A 12,797-nucleotide genomic window follows, 5' to 3' on the forward strand; every position below is an offset into this window, starting at 1 on the left:
TGACATTCAGTGAGATTGGCTGCCCATTTGCCTTCACCCAACAGTTCTGAGATGCCTGCTGCTGGTGGCTGCTGGCAGAAGAGTGTGACACCAATGACATGACCAACCGAGTGGTACTAGAACTGTTCATCATTCGGCTGCTGAAAGGAGTGGCGGCATTTGATCAGTGCCATTGTCCAACATCGCTGGAAGAGGTGGTCTGACTGGTGGAAGGTCATATAGGAGTGTTTCTAGGAGCAGGCCCCTGTTCCTTCTTCCCCTCTCTCTCCTGCCCTTCCCCTGTGTCTCTGCCCTCTCCGTGTCCCTGCACCATGGGAACAGGGGCCAATTCCACCAAAGCCAACTCCCTGAAACATGTCCCCCTGTTTTCTCTCACCCTCTTGTGTTTCCATGCCAATGCTTCCACTAACCCTCTCTTTCTCTGCAGTGGAACTTTGCCAGGCCCAGGACAAAGCCTGAGCAAGTCTGCGGGCACAGTGAGAAATCTGGGCATTTTCAGGATCAGCACCCCCTTAGACGGGCTGGTTGAATTAATTAATCAGATGCTTAAAAACATGATTCGTCAGTTCATGTACAATGACATTAGAAATTGGGATGGATGACTGGAACCCCTTGTATTTGCAGTTTGAGAGTTCTGCAAGCCTTCATGGTGTTTTCCCCATTTGAATTATTGTATAGTTGTAAGCCTTGCAGTCAAGTCAAGCCAAGTTTATTTCTATAGCACTTTTAACAATAAACATTGTCGCAAAGCAGCTTTACAGAATTTGAATTACTTTAAACATTGAGCTAATTTTATCCCTAATCTATCCCCAATGACGAAGCCTGTGGCAATGGTGGCAAGGAAAAACTCCCTCAGACGACATGAGGAAGAAACCTTGAGAGGAACCAGACTCAAAAGGGAACCCATCCTCATTTGGGTGATAACAGACAATGTGATAACATTTTTAACATGAAATCAGTTTCGTTGATGTTATAAACTCTTCATTGATGGAAACTTGAGTGCAAAACTGTTCATGACAACTGCAGTCCTAAAGTTAGCAAGTCAGCTGTAGTCCTCAGACATAAAAGCATGACTGTAAGAGTCCAGAGCGTCTTCCAAGTGCGACTTTCAACTGTCCATATGGGGCCGTCCTCCACAGGAGCGATGTGATGAGACTCCAACCAGACACAGGGCACCAGGATGGATCAGGTAGGTCCGAGGAGCAGAAGAGGCTCAGCACCTCGATCTCAGGACCAACATGTAACTCAGAGGGACAGACAGACGGGGGGAATATTGCGGTATCTTGGACATCATTAGGGAAAATTGCGAGGAGGAACTTTCTGCGAGTAAAAATGAAATTCAGCATGTTCTTGAGAGCAACAATCCACACACTGAGTCACCCAACCCAGGAGAATACGTTACAGGCACAAGAACAGCAATCCCAGCTGTATAATGGGGTGTTCAGCCTGAATCTGCACCAGGAGATAAAGTGCTCATTTTACTACATATGCCAAGCTCTAAATTACTCATGAAGCAGCAAGGACCCTTTGAGGTCACATGGTGAGTCAGACACATCGACTCTGAGGTCAACCATGGAGAGAGGAGATCCCTGTGACTCTGGCGATGGTGATTTCTGAGAGGGAGGAGCTAAGACCAGAGGTAAGTCCAAAAAGTGTGGCCCAGTTAACCCTGGTCCCTGTGGAGACCACCTCTCACCAGCCCAGAGAGCACAGGTTGCCAGGTTGCAGGAGGAATTTTCCAATGTGTTCTGACCTCCACCTGCTCACACTCACCTCACAGAGCACCACATTAAGATTCCTCCAGGTGTAATTGTACAGAGCCGCCCATACTGCTTACCTAAACACAAGAAAAATATGGTTCAGGATGCACTCAAGGCTATGCTTGACATGGAGGTAATCGAGGTGTCTCACAGCGACTGGAACAGCCTGGTGGTCTTGCTGCCTAAGTTCGATCAGTTTTTGGTGGACTGGATTTGACGAAGGGATAGTGGCAGATTCCCTTGACTCCAATGTCCCGAGAAAAAAACCGGCCTTTTCCACTCCATCTGGGTTACACTAGTTTGTCACTAGTTTAAGGGAAAGCTATGGTCTAATGGTTAGAGAAGCAGCTTTGGGACCAAGGCCTTGAGCAAGGTACCTAACTCCTAACTGCTCCCCAGGCTGCTCTGGGTATGTTATATGTCGCTCTGCATAAGAGCATCTGCTAAATGCCTGTAATGTATATTAATGTCACCCTTCCGTTTGGGTTGTCTGGACCCCCATTGATGTCAGCGTCTCATGGACAGAATAGTCCACCCACACAATGCATATACTGCTGCCTACTTAGCAGCATTTACAACATTTGAGGGCTGTCCTGAGATGCTGGAGACAAGTGGGACTCACAGTGTGCAACTGGGCTGGTGGAAGTACAGTATCTAGGCTTCCATTTGGGTCATGGGCAGGTGCATCCCCAAAATGATAAGACTGCAGCGATTGCAGCCTGGCTAGGACCCAAGACCAAAAAGGGGGGTGAGGCAGTTCCTGGGGCTGAGTTGAGGTATGCGCCAGTGAGGGCGTGGTCAAGCGTTAGCTGTGAATGGAGAGGAGGCAGATAGAACCAACATATCACACTTGATGAGTCTCACCTGTGTTGGATTAATGGCAGTTTATATATTTCTGTGTGTCCTTTGTGTGTTTGCAGAGAGAAGCTTTTGATGAGAGAGACTGCTGAGCAGCCCAGCAAAAGAAAATCGCTCAAAAGCAAAACTAAGAGGAAATAAATTGCAGCTTGAGGTGTCACGAGCCTGTCTCCCATTTCTTCATTTCCCCTGAACTGTGACACCATATTAACATAACTGCTATACAGTGCAGCTTACATCATCAGCTTTTTTCTTTAATCTGAATTACCTGCATGAAAAATCAGCATAAAATCTCACAGCTAACTTTCAGGCTAACTTGCTTGTCACTACGGCCTGTTCACTACTTAGCACATTTAAATTCTGAAATCACATTTTAATTTTATCAGTGTTCAGGTTTCAGAGAAATACAACATCGGTTTGCTTTTAATCAAAATGTTATTTGCATCACTTTAATCTGAAGAAAAGATAGAGTTCAGCTGAAGTGAACACACAGGAACAAGCCTGTTAATGATTTGTGTTTCTCTGTAGTGACTGGAGAAGAAAAAGTGATTAACACGTGAATAAATTTATCTGACTCAGCTGTAGCTGACTGGCTCAAAGCCACTGTGTGTAAGTTCAAGAATGAAGCTTGACTTTGTGATGTGTTCCATTTCACAGGTGAGTGGAGTTTGAAATATGTTACTGAAAAGTTGATTTTATTATTTCTTTAAGATGCATCTTGTATTTAGCTTTATGTTAGCGATTAGCATAACAGCATCTATTCTTTGCCAAATTTTGTGTTCGCTTTCCATTTACCAGACAACAGAATTAGTGATTAACTTTGAATTGTGGAGGTTTTGAGTTTAGAGCAAATGCAGAAGTTTCCTTTCTGTGAACACGCCTGAGCTCCACAGCAGATTTATACAGAAACATGTTCAGTTCTAACCAAACCACCGTGTGAACACCGTCCAGTCACAGTCAGAAACAAAAAAGTAGAAAACTGAAGGTCTGTCATGATAAACTGCTGCAGGAGAGAAAAAGAACTTGTTTTAGTGATGAGAAACGTGAGTACAGCACACACACACGTTAAAAGGTTTAATATTTAGAGATTAAAGATCACAGTCTTTTTATTAAAGCAGATTTCACAGAACAGAAAGTTGGACTGTTCAGGTTTGTGGGTGAAAGAGTAAAGGGCAGTGAAATGGACACCAGAGAGACACATGGTCCACTCACAGAGACAGAGAGATTAACTTCCTGCTAACTCAGGACAAAGAACACACAGCAGACGACTGAAGGGAAGGGAAAAAAAATCACTTTCTGGTTGAACAGAGTCCTGACTGATAACCTCCAACTACAGAAATCTGTTTTAAACCAGATTTAATCAGAAACTCGTACGTTTCTGTCAAACATTCAGGAAAAAGAAACACAAAAGTGCTTATTATTACTACAATTCTGAATTGAAGACTGAAGCAGAAATAAAGCCGATTATTTAGTACTTCATCCACACACACACCACAAGATGTAAAGTATGGATTATGACTGGTTCTGTTTCTGAGTAACAGGAAGTGTGGAAATATGTTCAACCTAGACAGAGTTAAAATGGGTATCAGGTCATGTGATCACTCCATAGTTCTGGTGGTCATATGATGACGCCAGGTTTTCTTTTTTTGTGGTCACGTGATCGCACTGGGGTTCTGGTGGTTACATGATTCCGCTGGGGTTTTTGTGGTCACGTGACCACGCCAGGGTTCTGGAGGTCATGTGACCCCCCAGGAGTTTTAGAGGAAAGTATTTCAGCTCTGATCCTCGACTCGACGAAACACAGCGAGGAAGTTCTTCCCTCCGTTTCTCTGCACCTTCTTCCCTTCTTCTGTACATGTTCCCAAACGGCCCACGATGATGTCATCCTTCTGCAGGGACAAAAGTTCAAAAGGTCAATTTTAAGGTGCTGCCAGAAGCTGTCTCCTTTCTATTTGTCTGCCCAGCTGCCTGCTGCCCCTCCCTCTGGCCCCCTGCCCACCCGTCTACCTCTTTCTCCATCCTTCTGTCCCTCCATCCAGTCTGATCCTATCCGTCTCCATCTCCTTGTCTACTTGTCCATACCCCCCCATCTACTCATGAGTCTGCCTTTCCATCTGTCCAATCATCTGCACAACTGCAGGACACTCAGTCCATCTCTCCACCTGTCTGTTAGTTATTACTGCTGTCTGTTCACCAGGTCTACCTGTCTCTCTCTCCTCAGTGTGTGTGTATATATATAAAAATAAATAAGAGTACCAGCTCCTCCTCAGACACTCGGCTGAACAGCGGATGCTCTGTAAAGTGTTTGACCATCCACACATGCACTTCCTCTACATCTGTCATGGTGTAGACTAAACCCTGTGAATCACACACACACACCTAATGTGAGTGAGGAACAGAAATAGATCAGAAAGTAAACATCAGCTCGAGTCCTCAGGGTCATTGGCTTTAGCCCCGATTTCCTGAACACTCAGAACTCCTCATTCACAGAAGCTGCAGTGAGGACGTGGAGATCCACCACCTGCTCGTTCTTCTGCAGAAACCATAAGAGCGCTCAGATACACACCACTGCAGAGTGAACATGTTAAACATCAAATCTGAACACATCTACGTGCATATCCAACACGCCCTGGACACACCCTGCAGGCTCACTGAGCTCATCTCACAACATAAATTATTATATCAGGTTTTGTGTGTGTGTGTGTACATGCATGTCTTACCCCAACTTGGAGTGTGTATGCGTACTCTGCTAATAAAGTTGGACTGATGATCCTCCATTTGTGTTTTGTTTTTTTGAAATGTGGATCCGGAAAGAGGAAGAACATCTTACTGAGCTGCATGCGCGCACGCACACACACACACACACACACACACACACACAATTATTTTGCAAGTATTACAGATTCTGTTCCAAAACACCACCATGTAGTTTATGTACTAAAGCATCATTATTACGGCACACACACACAACTGTGTGTTAATGTTAAACCCTATTAATACACCCCGTGTGTGTGTGTGTGTGTGTGTGTGTGTGTGTGTGTGTGTAAAACCTCTGCTCCAGACTCACCTGTCCTTTCATGAAGAAGTTAGGGAGGTATTTCATGGCGTTGCTGCGCAGACAGGCGATGTTCTGGTACTTTCCTGGCTGTGAGGCTCGGAGCGACTGGATTCGGTCCTGAACATAATCGGAGACTTTCACCCGAATCTCCAGACCCAGAATGAGCTGATGAGGGAACAGCGGTGATAACTCCACTAACACAGGACAGAAAATAAATCGGATCAAACCCAAGAACATGATCTTTCAGATTATTCACTCAAGGGTTTCATCTGTTTTAATGAACTGCAGTGTGAAAGTCACTTCCACAACAACATTATTCATCTGAGTTTCTCACTTATTCTTCAACATTTCTCTCTAATACACACTTTATATTGGAACTACAAATATGCAAAGATTTAATCTAAAGTAGAAAACACAGGACGCAAAATAAACAGAAAAAGAACACAAAGTGTGAATAAAGGTGAATATGATTTATAATTTATAAACTGTTGGTGAATTAAAACCAACATTTAACAAGAAAACTTTTTTACTTTATTAGTTATTGGAGTTTTTCCAGTTCGCTCAGCTGAGAGAAATAATCAGGACATGAACCGTCCTTTTAGTAGAATTATAACAATTCAACTCCATCATTGTGTGAAATGCATTTTAAATAAATCACTGGTATTAAAATGAAGCGGTCAGTGCATTTGGTGAGAAGTTTAACAGAATCTTTACTCTCTAAAAGCATCACAATTAAGGGTAAAATATACAAAGAGACTAAATGAAACTGAAATAGCAGGAGGAGTGAGGCAGCGCTGTCTGAGTCCTGGATCATTACAGCTGAATGATGGGAGTTTAACTAACAGCGCCTCCTTGTGGCTGATTGTGGGGATGAGAATAATACTGCATTTCAGAAAGATCAGGACCAAGTGCTGCTCCAGAACATTCTTCAGAGAGGAATTCCAGGTTTGAGCTCCAGAAACAGTTGTGTCCGCTCCAACACTTTTGTGATTAATTCTTTAAGCACAGCTCAGTTTTATTCATCCCTCATTTAACCCATGCCACTCTGTCCTCCTGCACCATGGACATCTTTACAGGTTTATATTACAGAGATATCTTACGCTACGTTCACACTGCAAGGCTTAATGCTCAATTCCGATTTTTTTGTGAATCCGATTTTTTTGTGAGGTCGTTCACATTAACAAATATATGCGACTTGTATGTGATCCTCAGTATGAACGAAAAGCGACCTAAAAGTGTTCCACATGCGCATTGCAGGATACGACGACGTCACACGCAGTGAGCATGGCCAGTGTTTATGGAAGTAAAACCGCCCGGTTGCGGTATGACCCATCCAATCTAGCTTGAATAGCTGCATCCCCCCAAATGGAAATCAGCTCCCTAACCTCTGCGTCCTTCCATTGAGAAGATTCAGAACCTTCACAGCCCGAAGCGTCCCTCGCACTGATGTCATGCGCAGGGGCGCAGATACGTTTTTGGAACTGGGGGGGACAAAGCTGCCAGCAAACCAACCCCAACCCCGATATGCCTGTCAAATTTGTTGTGGGTTACTATAGCAACCAAGCTCGAGCTCGCAACCTGTGCAGTCTGCGCAGCTCAACCAACCGAATATCAGTCTTTGTTTTATGCGAGTTGTTGCAACTATGTATACACTGCTGTGCACCTCAATAAACCGAATGGTAATTAGTCTTTTGATTTTTCCGTGAGGTTTGCCTTATACAAAGAAAGACAGCATAGACGTTTTTTCCTCCCTATAAGTGGGGGGAACCGAACGAGGTGAATTTAAATCTGGGTGGGACGAGTCACCCCCTCTATCTGCGCCCGTGATTATGCGCCATGTTGTTGTAACTTTTTTTGAGAGACCCGCCGCCTACTTCAGTGCAGAATAGTGACGTTTGTGGCTTGTTGATGATGTGTAAGTCGGATGAATGCGACCTGGCGGTTCAGACTGAAGTCGCATATGAAAAGAGCGGATAGGAATCGGAATTAGGACCACATATCCAAACGGCCTGGGTCGGATTTGAAAAAATCGGATCTGTGTCGTTCATATTGTCAATAAAAGATCGGATACAGGTCACATATGGGCGAAAAGATCGGATTTGAGTCACTTCAGCCTGCAGTGTGAACGTAGCCAAAGAGACCAGGATAGGAGTATCAGGAGAACATGTGAAAGCAGAATAAAGTGTAATGAAGAATAAAGTGAATTTAGGAGAAACTGGAGCCCAGAGTCAGAGGATTTTTATATTTTCTCTGTTGTTCATTTCTCACAGTGCGTATTGATACTGTGACATTTCTGGAGTTAAAGATATTCCACCTCCTGTACTGATAGTGGTGTGTGTGAATGAGTGCGTTTTTTACCCAGCAGTCCTCCGTATCCACACCCAATATCAGCGAACTCCACCCGAGTGCTCCGTCCTCCCTCCGTCTCCATCTGCTCACCATCCGAGCTGAAATACTCAGGATAAAGCTGATTCCAGTCCATCTCCTCTGGACACACGGGACTGAAAAACACACACACACACTATAGTAATATGAAGTATTTGTTTCTTACTGGTTTGTGTTTGCTTTTCTTTTTACCAAAAACTGACCTGATGCAGGACAATGGTGATAATAATAAATTATTATAGTAATTATTATTTAGTAGTAAAGATGTAAGAATAGATACTATAGTCTACTTTATTGAACACTTCTTAACAAAGGACTTTACACCATGAGAAAACCAACTGCTGTGTTCTTCATTAAACTCCTTTAATGATCTATTACTTGTTTACATCTGATTAATTATGAATAGCTCAATAATAAAGCCAGCGTCAGGAGAATCTCTTCACTGAGGTTCTGTATCAGGAAGTTAAAATAAAGCAGTTTATTGTTCATGAAACACTCACTAGTCGAATGTGTGATCAGCCATGGGGTTAGAGTGAGCTCTCTGCCGATAAAACTTCTTCTGAGGCAGACACACACTCATCCTGAGCCCGGTGTGCGCACTCGGCTCTTACTGACAAAACAAAGCCTTGAAACAGAGACACTAAAGTAAAACGAGCTAAAGTGAGTTAGCAGCTGCGCGCGACACGCTACAGCCCAGAGGAGTCGCAGGAGAATGACGTCACACGCCAGGGGCGGGGACAGGGGTCTGTGTTCGGTTTAATAATCAACACATCTCACACTCATCTCATCTCATTATCTGTCGCCGCTTTATCCTGTTCTACAGGGTCGCAGGCGAGCTGGATCCTATCCCAGCTGACTACGGGTGAAAGGCGGGGTTCACCCTGGACAAGTCGCCAGGTCATCACAGGGCTGACACATAGACACAGACAACCATTCACACTCACATTCACACCTACGCTCAATTTAGAGTCACCAGTTAACCTAACCTGCATGTCTTTGGACTGTGGGGGAAACCGGAGCACCCGGAGGAAACCCACGCGGACACGGGGAGAACATGCAAACTCCGCACAGAAAGGCCCTCGCCGGCCACGGGGCTCGAACCCGGACCTTCTTGCTGTGAGGCGACAGCGCTAACCATTACACCACCGTGCCACCCCATCTCACACTCGTCAGCACAAATAAACAAAATAACACAACGAATATTACTAATGTTTAATAAAATAAAGCGCCATAGAAACTATGAAATAAAGTAACATTTCTTCACAGAGAAGAGCGGGAGTCTCTCAGTGTCAAAGGCCAACCTGAAAGAACATCTGAAAAAGTCCTGCACAGACAACCGACACCATGAAGAAGTTACACTCCCACCTGACATACCACCAGTCGATCCACCAGAGCACGAACTAGACAGCAGCCCACCCAGATGGAGTGAAATAGACAAGACCGTGTGTAGAGCAAGGGCCGCATTAGCCCCAGGTCCTAACAGAGTTCCATACAGGCTCTACAAAAATGCACCAGATGTCCTGCGATTCCTCTGGAAGCTGATGAGAGTCGTGTGGCAAAAGAAAGAGATACCAACATCCTGGCGTAGAGCCAGAGGGATCCTTATCCCCAAGGAAAAGGACTCATCAGAGATCGTCCAGTTCTGCCAGATCAGCCTTCTAAATGTCGAGGGAAAAATCTTATTCAGCGTGGTCACTCACAGACTGGCAGGATACCTGCAAAGAAACAACCTGATTGACACATCGATTCAGAAAGCAGGCATCTCAGGCTTCTCCGGTTGCGTGGAACATGCTAGTGTCATCTGGCATCAGATCCAGGTCGCCAACAAGGAGGGAACAGACCTTCACGTGGTTTTTCTGGATCTCGCCAACGCCTTTTGCTCAGTCCCTCACAACCTCCTGTGGACAGCATTCTACTACTTCAGGGTCCCAGCAGCTCTCACAAACCTTGTCAAGGCCTACTTCCAAGACATCCAGCTCTGCTTGACAACAGCCGAGTACACCACAACATGGGAACACCTAGAAGTGGGAGTCATGGCCGGCTGCACCATCTCCCCGCTGGCCTTCACCTTGGCCATGGAGGTAATCATCCGAGCCTCTCGATGGATGGTTGGCGGACAGCGAATAAGACCTGGCCTGAGGCTGCCACCTGTCAGATTCTACATGGATGACCTCACAGCACTCACCATGACCAAGGCTTGCACTGTATGGCTGTTAAGAAAGCTTCAGGAAAACATCGAGCTGGCTCGCATGAAGATCAAGCCAAGCAAGTCCAGAAGCATCTCCGTTATCAAGGGGAAACTGTCAGTCCACCGCTTCTGCATTGGCAAGGAACCTATTCCAACTGTCTCCGAGAAGCCTGTAAAGAGCCTAGGTCATTGGTATGATGCCTCTCTCAAAGACAAAGAGCAGGTAGATCAGCTCAGGAAGGAGGTAGTCAGTGGTCTGGAGAACATCGACAGAACCCTACTTCCTGGCAAGCTGAAGCTCTGGTGTATGCAGTATGTACTACTTCCACGTCTTATGTGGCCACTAACCCTCTATGAAGTCCCGTTCTCAAAGGTGGAAAAGCTGGAGAGGCTGGTCAGCTCGTATGCAAGGAAGTGGCTTGGCCTTCCCAGGTGCCTCAGCAGTATTGGGCTCTACGGCAAAGGGATGTTAGATCCACCCATCGCCAGTCTATCAGAGGAGTACAAGTGCGCCAAAATCAGACTGGAGATGATGCTGCTGGATTCGAGTGATCCATTTGTAGCCCAGGCTGCCCCCATTCTGGCCACCGGGAGGAAGTGGACTCCATTGGCTGCAACTGAGCAGGCAAAGGCAGCACTCAGACACAGGGACATTGTGGGCTGAGTGCAGGAGGGGAGGAGTGGTCATGGCCTTGGGGCCAGCACACCAGCCTGGAGCAAGGCCACTCCATCACAGAGACGCAAGCTGGTGGTCCAGGAGGTACGTCTGGAAGAGGAAGCAGGAAGGCGTGCACAAGCTGTGGCGCAGGCAAAGCAAGAGCCGTGGACGGCATGGAAAGGAGTGGAGAAGAGGAAGATCTCCTGGAAAGAGCTGTGGGAGATGGAGATATTCAGGGTGAGCTTTACCATCAGGGCTGCCTACGATGTCCTGCCTTCTCCCCCAAACCTAAGCCAGTGGTATGGTGAAGACCCCACGTGCCCTCTATGTCCAAGTCCAGCAACACTGAAGCACATCTTAGTGGGCTGGAAGACCAGCCTCACGCAAGGCCGTTACACCTAGCGGCACAATCAGGTGTTAAAATGTCTTGCAGCAATGCTGGAAAGTCGACAGACAAGTGTCAACACCCTTCCACCCCCGTCATCCAGCTGGCAGGCGACAACATTTGTCTGGGAGGGCGAGGGTCAAGCAAGCCTCACCACCATAAGACCAGACACTGGGCAGCTAGGCGGTGCATGGGACTGGAAGATGCTGGCAGACATGGGCCAGAAGCTCTGCTTCCCAGCTGAGATCGCATCCACCAACCTGTGACCAGACCTTGTGCTGTGGTCAGCCTCGCTCAAGCTGGTCTTCATCATCGAGCTCACTGCGCCCTGGGAGAGTGCAGTGGAGGAGGCCTACGAGCGGAAGAAGCTGAGGTACGCTGAGCTTGCAGCCAATGTGCAACAACAAGGCTGGAAAGCGAAGGTATGCCCGGTGGAAGTAGGCTGCAGAGGGTTTGTAGCCACCTCCACATCCAGACTACTCAGGGAGATGGGAGTGCGAGGGAAGGCCCACCAGCAGGCCATCAAAGACCTCTCCAAGGCTGCTGAAAAGGGGATTCAATGGCTGTGGATGAAGAGGAAGGACTCCACTTGGGCCCTCAAATGAGTTGATGGCATCTAGGGGGTGAACCTGGGACGCTGGGATTCACTGCTGAACCCTCTGGAGGTGTCGTGGGTCTAGTAGCGAGACACCCATGAAGGAGGGCGCCCACTTGATAACCCAAAGGATGCCATCACTCAATTGACCACCCCACAGAGTCTCATTGGTGCCTCAAGTATGTATGTAGCGAGGGATATCAACATCTAATCGTACACAACATAACTTTTATTTCCTATAAATTAGTTTTATTGATCATTTTTCCTGTAAAATAATTAATTATTCTGAATCATCATAATCATAAAGAAAATGAAAATAAAATGAAAATCAAAATATGTAGCTGTTTCTGTTAATTGGAGAGGATATTATTATTATTATTATTATTATTATTATTATTATTACACTCGGTATATTGTATAAATGAGTATTAATGACACTTTGTTCAGCTCGCAAAACATGAATTAAATTAAAGCTCATACTCTTGTTTTCTGGAATATTCTGATGTAAAGATGCTATAAATGTGAAGATGAAGCAGTTTCACCTCCTGCACTTTCACAATACACACTGAAAATTCCAGAGCAGAGGAGGAAAGAAATTTTACTGATTTTATTAAATAAATATCAGACAACACAAACTAATAAAGGAGGTACAATGAACTAAAAGCAATGTTTAAGCAGAATATTTATGGATTAATTAAGTTCAGAGTTCATTTATTTCTTTAATTATTCACCTTCATTTAATCCACGTGTGTGTATAAGAGATAGAGCTTCAGATTTATTAACACTCTGTTCTTATTGCTACAATTATTTCATTTCAAATTATATTCACCACAATCACATCAAGCACATGTGCACAACAGTTCTCCCACAAACCAAAGAAAAAAGAATGAAAGAGTAAATAAAGTGAATA

General features: G+C 45.4%; 1 protein-coding gene across 3 annotated transcripts; it reads right to left on the reverse strand.

Moving 5' to 3' along the window:
• Positions 1-3,679: 3,679 nt before the first annotated feature.
• mettl1 (methyltransferase 1, tRNA methylguanosine) lies at positions 3,680-8,763 on the reverse strand. 3 transcript variants are annotated; one of them, XM_060909976.1, is made up of 6 exons: positions 8,562-8,763; positions 8,035-8,177; positions 5,686-5,870; positions 5,339-5,452; positions 4,875-4,976; positions 3,680-4,507 (listed from the first exon to the last, which is right to left on the reverse strand). In XM_060909976.1, exons 1-6 carry the CDS (start codon positions 8,639-8,641, stop codon positions 4,391-4,393), a joined length of 741 nt encoding a protein of 246 aa, XP_060765959.1. In that variant the 5' UTR covers positions 8,642-8,763; the 3' UTR covers positions 3,680-4,390. The 3 variants fall into 3 exon arrangements, with proteins under 3 accessions (XP_060765959.1, XP_060765961.1, XP_060765960.1); XM_060909978.1 differs by lacking the exon at positions 5,339-5,452; XM_060909977.1 differs by lacking the exon at positions 4,875-4,976.
• Between the last annotated feature and the right edge of the window lie 4,034 nt (positions 8,764-12,797).

The sequence above is a fragment of the Neoarius graeffei genome, chromosome 26, assembly GCF_027579695.1.
Source record: "Neoarius graeffei isolate fNeoGra1 chromosome 26, fNeoGra1.pri, whole genome shotgun sequence".
NCBI classification, from domain to species: domain Eukaryota; kingdom Metazoa; phylum Chordata; class Actinopteri; order Siluriformes; family Ariidae; genus Neoarius; species Neoarius graeffei.

Coding starts and splice junctions, on each gene's coding strand:
- mettl1 (XM_060909976.1), bottom strand. CDS start 8,641: ATGAGTGTGTGTCTGCCTCAGAAGAAGTTTTATCGGCAGAGAGCTCAC. Junction 8,178..8,561: donor GCTGATCACACATTCGACTA/GTGAGTGTTTCA, acceptor TGTGTTTTTCAG/TCCCGTGTGTCCAGAGGAGA. Junction 5,871..8,034: donor TGGATACGGAGGACTGCTGG/GTAAAAAACGCA, acceptor GTCCTGTGTTAG/TGGAGTTATCACCGCTGTTC.